General features: G+C 44.8%; 1 protein-coding gene across 1 annotated transcript; it reads left to right on the forward strand.

Moving 5' to 3' along the window:
* Nucleotides 1–1,309: 1,309 nt before the first annotated feature.
* Nucleotides 1,310–9,279, forward strand: pmp22b (peripheral myelin protein 22b). The gene is made up of 5 exons (XM_061095117.1): nt 1,310–1,472; nt 2,034–2,124; nt 2,319–2,412; nt 5,266–5,406; nt 6,935–9,279. The coding sequence occupies exons 2-5, from the start codon at nt 2,047–2,049 to the stop codon at nt 7,093–7,095; spliced, it is 474 nt and encodes a 157-aa protein (XP_060951100.1). The 5' UTR covers nt 1,310–1,472; nt 2,034–2,046; the 3' UTR covers nt 7,096–9,279.
* The last annotated feature ends 608 nt before the right edge of the window (nt 9,280–9,887 follow it).

The raw sequence follows: 9,887 nt of genomic DNA on the forward strand, positions 1-9,887 counted from the left end.
CTCGGTCTGTTTTCATGCGAGTGTGAGAAACACAAGCGGAGGCCTACAGGAAGTGTGAGATAAGGGCTGAAGAATAGTGAGTGACCGCTGACAGGGGTTATCTGAGGCTGGACAGATCCTGTAAGCTCCTCTCCACCGGGCGGCTGAAGGCGAAGGGAAATGTGACATCCGAATGAGAGGGGCGGTGTTTTCTGAGCAGGGTGTGGAATTGATTTTTTGACAATTTGAAAAGAGACTTATATACATATGTGCGCTGTTATCAGCCAACCCCTATAGATCATTCTATTTGGAAACGGTGCCTTGTACATGCGTAGCTAAAGAAACATTCGATTCCAAGAAGCTGCTTCAAAAAAATACTTTGATTAATCATCTATCTCTTAACTCTACGAGGAAGAGGAGAGGGAGAGATAAGCTTCTCAAGTCGTACTTTTAAATATTTACAGTTTTGACCGCTCCCTAAACTCCTTAGACATATATCGTGGAATTCCTTTGATTGCAACACCCACATTTATAGGATTAAACTCCAGTGGGTGGTTTTTAACAACAGGGGGCTGCAGCCACTCAGGGTTGAACAGCATCACACTCCCACTCGAGATGAGTCATGTCAAACAGAGGAGAGCCCCAGATGCTATCTCTGACTGGTGCTGGTGTGCCGGGCAAACCCACCGGCACGTTCACACGTACTGTGAATCACCGGGATGTCTCCATGACGACCAGAGGGGGAAAAGACCCCACGCCAATAGTTCGTGTTTGTAGTTGCCAAGGAAACAACAAGTTGAATTCACAGGGCACATTTGCCACTTTGGATACGGTCAAATAACTTATTTTGATAAAGAATAAGATAAAGAAATCAGATGTGAAGCCTGATAAAGACACATGGACAGTCTCAAAATATCCCATTGATTTAAATTAAGAGACAATATAATCTATAATACATGTTTTATTTCTTATTTAATGATATTTGAATCTATAAAAGTCATACATTCTTAATACCAAATGAGAAAATATAGCCTTGGCTGGATAAAATATGGAATTCCAAAATACTTTGTCCAATAACTGTAACACAATGTGTCCGGGATAAAAAAATAAACAATCCTCGAAAGTGGAGAAAGCAGCTTTTCGTTACCACGACAGCCAAACAATGATCCGTCATGTCACTACACAAGCAGCGAGTAAGTAACCAAGGCAACCAGTGCGCTATTACGCATGGCGCGTCTATATTGGGAACCCTGGCTGCGGACCAGTGGGTCACTCTATGACGCAGCGACGCACGCAGGGCGTTGTTCTCCCATAATGAGACTCACTTTATAACAGGACGTCAGCCCCCTGGCATCAATCTAGTCCGACACAGACTTCCACAGGAACTACCGCTGCGCTCGTACTCTTTGGAGACAACTTGTTTTTTGGATTCTTGCGCCCGAAGCTCCTCGTTCGTCTTTTCTTTTTGTGGAAATACAAGCAACCCGCTCTCAGTAAGTGAACTTTGGTCTCTTATTCTTAACTCTCATGTTTTCTGTGGGACGCACGCCGCTCCACAGCGCGCACAGCCGGGAGAGAGAGAGGAGGGAAAAGCCTCACACTAAGTCTGTCTGGTCAATAATACGTCATTTTACTTAAATGTAACCTTGTATTATTCTGAATCTAACTTCACTGGTTTATTTATCTGCTTTTGGAATCTTTTCTAAACACATCGGTCATTTCTAAAGCCATTTTAAAGTACTTAAAGACGCAATTTGAAAAAGAACATAATTAGTTTTGTCTGAGCGACTAAAAAAGAGACTTCAAATATATGAATAATGTCGACAAACGTGGTGTTTGATGCTTTGTGCGTTAAAGGGTGTTTAATGACATTTAATTTGTTGTACATGTAATTGAATTAGATGCTGAAGTTACTCTGTGTGTTGAACGTGCTGCAGCGACACACCCATGACCCACCGATCTGACAGCCACACACGCACACACACACACACACACACACACACACACGGACACACACTGACAGAGTCTTGTCTCCTCTTCTCATCACTGTGCAGATCGCCTGTAAAGATGCTGCTCCTACTCCTGGGAATCGTCCTGCTGCACGTCGCTGGACTGGTTCTCCTCTTTGTGTCAACAATTGTCAGCGTGAGTGGAATCATTTGTTTGTTTACTCCAATTAAATTTGTACATCATAACATGAAGAAAAAATAAGCTGATCATCATCCATAGGGATGGATTGTTATGAATAAACCTGAGAAATAAAGATTTAACCACTGTTACATTTGTCATGTTCATGATTATTTTATAAATTATACTTTGCTGTGTGTTGCTGACCGCAGGTATGGACGACAGGTGAAACTAGCACCTCAGACCTCTGGTTTAACTGCTCCACTGCCAATGGAGGATACCACTGTGACCCAGCTACATCTGGAGGTCAGACACCTGCCTCCGATTTCATTATAACTCATTCTGACATCTTGTGTACTGTGCATTTTCACTGTGATGCTGTAAAACTGTGATAATCATCAGGATTTCTCCATTAATACGTTTGTTTTTAGGTTTGCATATTGAACACGGCCCCCAACTTAACTTGATGACTTTGCGTTTCAACCATGCACATTTCATATTAAAAGGGAGGGGCTTTGAACTGTGGAAAATGTCTTGCTGGAATCCAACATTCACCATGTCGATGATGTGGGTGTGTCCCGGCTCCTCTGGGACTCTGGTGCCATCTAGGGCAGAGAATGTGGCAGTGCCGTGCTGAAGTGGGAGCTGATAGGCCGCCGCTGTATAAATAGTCGTGGTGTGATGTCCATATTCAGGTCTCGTGTGTCGGGAGCCCATAGTGACAGGAGCCGGGGAGCCGGGGACAATCAGGGTGGGGCCGCAGGGAGAGTATTTAAAGTTTTAGAATCTATGTGTGTGTGTGAAGTGTTTTGCAAAAGCAGCAGCAGGGAGACCTTGGCCCAGCTCAGGCAGAACATAGCATTCTGAGGGAGGGTCACGCCCGGCCTCGGATCAGAACCCACAGTGACAGTTTGCAGGGATCAATGATACAACAGCTGCAGGGCTGGAGATAAAAAACCAAGCAGATTCCAATATTTAAAAATAAAATTAACGTAAAAGACTTAGCATCAAGTTGAATGTGAGATCCCTGTTGCCCCGGCTGTGTGTCCTGCTGCCGGCTCAGTGCTGGAGCTGCTGGCTGCAGCCGGATGATGTCATTTGTCTAGAATGAGCCGCGCTCAGCCAGTGTGTGTTTTGTCGGGCAGCAGCGCCTGCACACGCTGCCAGGTAGTTGGACGGCGCAGCCAGTTTGTTTGACTTGCTTTCATTAGTGCACTGACGCAAATTGTTTATTTAAGACGTGTGTGTGTGTGTGTGTGTGTGTGTGTGTGTGTGTGTGTGTGTGTGTGTGTGTGTGTGTGTGGGCCTGGGCTTTGGCTTTGGGAGATGGAAGATACTGGTCTGTTATCACACAGGGGCCAAGCCGGCATTCAAAAGGGCTTTTATTTACTTTGAAGCTCTGCTGAGCAATGAATTTTCCCTCTGAAGTGAATCATGATCACGGCCATCAGTTATTTTTAGGATATTTCTGCAACTTCAGAGTTTCCCCAATTTGTGGTTGCCTTGGTTACAAACGAATTGGCTTCATTTGGCTGTGATGACGTCTGGGGCGAGAGGTGCTCGTGTCACATGTGTTGTCACGAGCTAAACATAGGTTAATGCATCACTGACCCTCGGCCCATGGGGGCGTTGGGTCTCAGAATAGAAGAAAGGGAAGACAGAAAACATAAACAACCATTTTCCTGTTTGGAATTTACAGTGACCGGCTTCAGTGGGGCTTCCGCATCGAAGCAGCACAGTTGTAAACCATCGACGTGAAGATTGTGAACATGAGTCATACGCGCTTATCAGTGAAAAGCCATGAACTTTGCCTAGCTATAGGAAATGGCCCATGTCACCGTTTCCTGAGCAGGAAGGATGGAGGACAAGACGACTGCGTGTTAGAAAGCAGCGAGCGTCTTTTTATAGACGAGGACGGGAGATTAAGCATTTCTCTCTCTGCGTTATCACATACGATTATGTAACATCTGAAAACATCATTAACAATAGCGGAGGATAGTCGCGGGGTATTGTCGTGGATGGAGATTCGCAGCGTGTCCGGTTTCCTCTCATATCTCGTCCCTGAAACCAGTGCTCATCACTGCTATCGTAGGTAATCTGACTCCGGCATCTGCAATCTCCACAGATTCTCTTTCCCTTTAACTCTATTGTGGTGGGAAAGGGCAGCATTTTCCGTAAATGGCCACAGAGAGAAAAGTATAAACCCGTTAGCAGGTAATAGGGTGTTTTTTATTTTAGCCTTAAGTGTTTTCTAATGTGTTTCGCCAAAGTCATAACAGCCAGTAAAGTAAGTCGTGTTATTACTTAAGTCTCCTGTTAGTGTATGAGCAGGACTAAATTATGCATCGGGCCCCCACCCTCCATTAAAACCACAATATACCTTTGATTTACATTATGCACGAGAATCAATAAACCGCAGATGCCTGAAGAAGTTGTGATGGAAACACAAGTATAGAGGATGTAGACATCGTAAAAAAAACACTTTCTAATGACTAGTCTGGGCGATCAAATCTGAATCATATGAGTGAACAGAAGAGGCCGTGCCAGCAAATTTCTTTGGGCCCAAAAATTTGACATTTACAGTCGACAATAAGCCCAAAGAGAAGAGTTGGGTGGATACAGAGGGACGAAGAGGGAATGCTTGGGAAACCTAAGAGGCCACATAGCCAGCATGGATAACCCTCAGACAAGAAATAGACCCCGCTTGGAAATCCTGGGATTCCTGGCATGGCGGCCCAAATGGAACCCCCCCCCACACTCCGGACAAACAGCACAGATACACCAGTGCAGCCGTCTAATGAGTTAACGGCAAAAACCAGCACTGACAATCGATGTGGTGCATTTAGTCGTAGGTTCCTGCTGCGAGCGGCCGTGCAGAGCTTTTAGGAACAAGACACCCAGGTTCCACTGTTATGGATCCATTACACATTCCCAGAAGTCAACATCAGCCCGCTCGTTATGTTTGTCTCGGACAGGAAGCTCGAGTTCAGCCAAGGCCACGGGGAAAGCATGCACTTGTTTTTTATTTGTTCCCTCTTACCCTTCCCTTCTCTCATTAAGTCAATGTTACATGTATACAGTATATATCACTTGTGCTCTGGCTAATGATGAATATTTGTCTCAGGTTATTGACAATGATCTCTTCTTCCCCCCCTACAGAGTGGATTCAGGCGGTGCAGGCTCTAATGATCCTATCCATCATCTTCAGCTGCCTGTCTCTCTTCCTCTTCTTCTGCCAGCTCTTCACCCTGCAGAAGGGCGGACGCTTCTTCATCACCGGAACCTTCCAGATCCTCGCCAGTGAGTTCACCGTCCTCACAACAATGACACGACATTGATTTAGGGCTTTTACAAGTCGTTTCCCTTGAAATTTATTGTCTAGGAAGCAAATTCTCAATCTCGACTGAAGCTGTGAAACCGCATCGCCCATCGCTCACCTGATCAATTCGATAACATTCGAGTAAATAACATTTCCAGCTCTCTGATCTGTTTAATTTGCACAACAGCACTTGAGTAGCCTGATAATAAACCACTCATTCACATCCACCCACACAGACAAACCAACACTGCGTCTTCTGTGGCAGAGAATTCAATTAGCAGAGTCTGGACCAGTGGCTAATGGTTTTGAGTCTCCGCTTGTCCATTGTGCTTCGTGCCCTTTGGCCAGCGAGCGGCTCCACTGCCCGTCCATTGTGTCCTCCTCTTGGCAGCCCTTTCCAACATCCCAGGTTGGCTCCCCGGTGCCGTGCCAGCACATCGCCTGGCTCCCAGGTGCCCACTCAGCCAAACAGCCAAACAGGAATGGGCACCGGGCGCTCGGCCAGCCGCACAAGTTGAAAATGTCAGGCAGGCTGGCGGTGCAGTGCGGGGGGGGGGTCTGACAAACAGCTCAGGCCATGTCGGTCCAGGGAGGTGGGCAGAGCTGGAGAAGGCGGGAGGCTGGAATGGCGTTCGATAAGCATGAGGCACCGGGATACAGTGGTGTACAAAGTACTTGAAAGCCATACTTGAGTAAAAGTACAGATATCTTACCTGAAAGTGACTTCGGTAAAAGTAAAAGTCACCCGTCAGAAAATGACTTGAGTAAAAGTCTTAAAGTAGCTCATATTAAAAGTACTTAAGTATCAAAAGTATCTGGTGTTGAAATGTACTTAAGTATCAAAAGTAAAAGTACAAGTACCAAAATTAAAAATGCAAAGTGCTTTTTATATGTAGTAGGCCTATACAGACACAAAACAACCCAAAACGTTTCTCCTCAGGATTTATCTCAACTGACTGAAAAATTATAACAACAATATGCATATAATGTATATAATGTATAATTTTACCAATTTTGAACCCTAGATGCTGAGGTTCAAATAGTAATAGACCAGTGCATCTGAACTTCTAGAGACAACAAAGAGTCAACTATAAACAAGTGCCTCTTGTGTTTGCCCAAGAACATTAATAAATCACAAAATAACCACTAAAACATTCTGTAAATATCAATAAAACATGAACCTCTCATCAGTAGCAAGAGTGATACACAATGCCCCTTATGATAACTCAGCAATGGGAAACTAGGCACACAAAATAAGATAGTTTCTATTTTGTTAACAGCCTGCACAGGGCTAGTACAGAAAAGAGAAAATCAATGGACACAGTCTCGTTTTGCTGCCAAATTTCAGTTGAAGTATTTCTACTTCGTTACGTTCCACCACTGCCGGGATGTAATTCAATGTGGAGTGATGCCTTCTGGGAAAACACAGAGTTCATCCCAGGACACAGACACTGCAGCGGAGAAACAGGATCTGATGGTTTGCTCACTGTGTTTCTCCTCCTCCTGCAGGTTTGTTCGTGATGAGCGGCGCCATCATCTACACGGTGATGAGCACGGGTTGGGTGCCGGCGGCCAACGCCTTCGGCTACTCCTACATCCTGGCCTGGGTGGCCTTCCCCTTGGCGCTGATCAGCGGACTCATCTACGTCATCTTGAGGAAGCGAGAATGAGCCGGTCACTCCATCCCAGTGTTCCCAGTAAATAACCCCGGCCCCTCCCCCCCAGCGGCTGCCAGTGTCATCAGTTCTCCTCCTCGAGTATAAGTTGTGATGTGAAAAGTAACCGAAGGAGTCACCAGGCCAATAAAGCCAGGTCACACCAATGGAGAGAGGGGAGGGGGGGGCGTAAAACCAACAAACAACATCCAAACCAACACAAAAACAACCAATACTGTCTCATTTAAAAGATGTATATAGTATCTATGGTTTAAAACCTATTTATAACACTTTTTACATATATGTACATAGTTTTTGTGTTGCTCCGTCAACAGATACTTGTATGAGCTTTTGTTTCAGCTGATTAAGTGCCTCCGTGTTCGTTTGTAATGATGAAATAACTCGATGCTATGTTGTTGCGTTGCCTTTCTCTATTTTTTGTTTTTGTTTTTTTTTGTTTCGGTAACTGCCAAAGAATCAGCTAAAAACGAAAAATAAGTTTCTTGACGTATATATATTAACCAAAGTGCATGTATACACAAATAGAGAGGTTGGGTTTTTTTTCCGGATAGGCTTGCTTGGCAAACAGAGTGGTAACATCCGTGGACGTAGCGTTAGCCGCGTAGTAGATTTGGTCCTTTTCTATTTTGTGAATTTGCAAGTTTCAGTGTTTTTTAATTTTTTCTTATTTTCAACAAAAAAGATGGTGCTACATATATATATATTTATCATTCCTATTACTGATAGCGACATAACAGTTATTGTGTTGTTGTTTCGAGTGGAGAACAGCTTGCCATGAATTAAAGCGAGGATCAGAGGAGAGGTACACGTGCACACAACCGTGCACGACTGCTTCTTTAGGGAACACAAGCCTATTTCACATCGCAGTGTCTGACCTTTTATTTTTATTTTCTGTAAAACAAAATGACTATCTGAGCTTGGGGTTGGTGCACTGATGAAATCAAAAGTCATTTGGAATGTCAGTATTATTCTGCAAGTTCGATCACAGTGAAGTTTCTTCACGTGAAGCTTTATTTTAGCTCCGTTACCTTTTTCCCCTCGTTAGTTTGTTCGTTCGCCCTCGTGACTCAAAAAGTCAAATCACCAAAATAGAACAATACCATAAAGGAAATAACCCTGTGGGACTTTATAGCTTGAGGGGAAAATTAGTTTGATTTAACTTTACTAGAAATAAATGCCACTCACTTGAAGCCATATGAGAAAAACACCAGATGACGGGATTAAAAACACATTTTAGTATTAACTTTTTTCTTTGAGGACAGCGACAGAGAGGTTTGCAGTGATGATACAAATGTCTGTTTCACATACTTGAAGTTTGGTCGCTCGGCCGTTTCTCTGCCCGCGTGTGTCTCCTCTTCTACTGTGTAAAACACTGTTTCTATGTTACTGTGCATAACACGTGTCGATGGTGACAATCTACAGCCTTAAACACACAAAACGCTTACTCAATAAAACTACTCTCGCATTATCTAACCCCGTGTGCTCCACTGTTACGAGGGATTTGGATTAACACTCGATGCATTAGGAGCTATAATGAATTGCATGGCTGCAGAATATCAACAAGGAAACGAGCGTCTCCGGGCTGCGATGAGAAAATCCACCAGTCGATGGAAGTAGATGTTAGAATTGATGAGTTTGTGGTGGAGGGAGCTGCTGCAGCCGACAGTAGCTGCAAGCTCAGCAGGCCGGGAGACCGGGGGGGCAGCATGTGGATTCCTGTTTACAGTCCAGCCGAGTAGAGTGTCTTTACTGTGTGCCATCGTGCTCCGGCAGATCCAATCAGCTTGTGTTACACACACGCTCGGAGGAGGAGGAGGAGGAGGAAGAGGAGGAGGCAGGCACCTGATGCCAGGGATTCAAAACACGCAGCTTGTGTTTCAGTGTCAACAGTGTCTCCTCATAGCATCACACATGTCCTCCACTTGACATCTCCTGTCAGATCCTGTGTTGTGGTGGATGCATTCAGATCTCACACTAGTCTGCAGTGGGGGGGGTGTGTGGATCATTACCTGGGTTCAGTTAGAAGAGGTCCACCTCTAATGACAACTGCCCCTTCTCTTTGATTACTGAGTTAAACTGTCTATATACCATGTTTACACCTGAACTTACAAACGCTCGCGATGTTACCAAAGCTACTTTTTGAGTTTAATCATTAAAGGATGTTTCTTACCACCACCACGCGGGCGTCTGTGTCTTTCTCTAGCACCACACCCCCCCCCCTGCTCCGATGAGAGTGACCTCCACTGGGCAGTCGGACTTTTAATGGTTTGTGATGATATCCGTTCCTTTTTAAAAGACACCACTCTGGGCCGTAACCATCGGTTCTGCACCCCGGCTGCTGATGGGCATCTAAATCTATGGCCGTGAAAGAGAACTCACAGAGGGGAAGATTCCTGTCGAAAGTCTGGAGGTCACAGCCGCCCACTGCCCCCCCCCCCCACTCTCACATACAAGTGCTGGGTGAAGTCAGGACACTGCATTCTGACTTCTGTGGTTGTTTTCAGTATCTTAGAAATTATGCATCTACATTTACATTGTTTTCCTCCCGTCATGTCCAACTTTTACATATTTTTGGGATGTTTATCCATTAAATAGTTTTTGGCAGTCTATCATTTATTGCTCACTACTGACATCTAGAGGTTGAGCATAGGAACAGTGGCAGAATGTATCCATGACACTAAACTATCCAACAGCGCCCCTGTGTGGTTCACCATGAGCTCTGCAGTTGAATCCACCCGGATATGGAGGCCGCAGTTGGGTTTATCAGATCATATTTGTTCCTACTG

Source organism: Limanda limanda, chromosome 21, assembly GCF_963576545.1.
Source record: "Limanda limanda chromosome 21, fLimLim1.1, whole genome shotgun sequence".
Classification (NCBI taxonomy): domain Eukaryota; kingdom Metazoa; phylum Chordata; class Actinopteri; order Pleuronectiformes; family Pleuronectidae; genus Limanda; species Limanda limanda.

What these genes read in the sequence shown, in the direction of transcription:
- pmp22b (XM_061095117.1), top strand. Translation starts at nt 2,047, where the DNA reads ATGCTGCTCCTACTCCTGGGAATCGTCCTGCTGCACGTCGCTGGACTG. An exon ending in TTGTGTCAACAATTGTCAGC is followed by an intron (nt 2,125 to 2,318) that starts GTGAGTGGAATC and finishes TGCTGACCGCAG; the next exon opens with GTATGGACGACAGGTGAAAC. An exon ending in AACCTTCCAGATCCTCGCCA is followed by an intron (nt 5,407 to 6,934) that starts GTGAGTTCACCG and finishes CTCCTCCTGCAG; the next exon opens with GTTTGTTCGTGATGAGCGGC.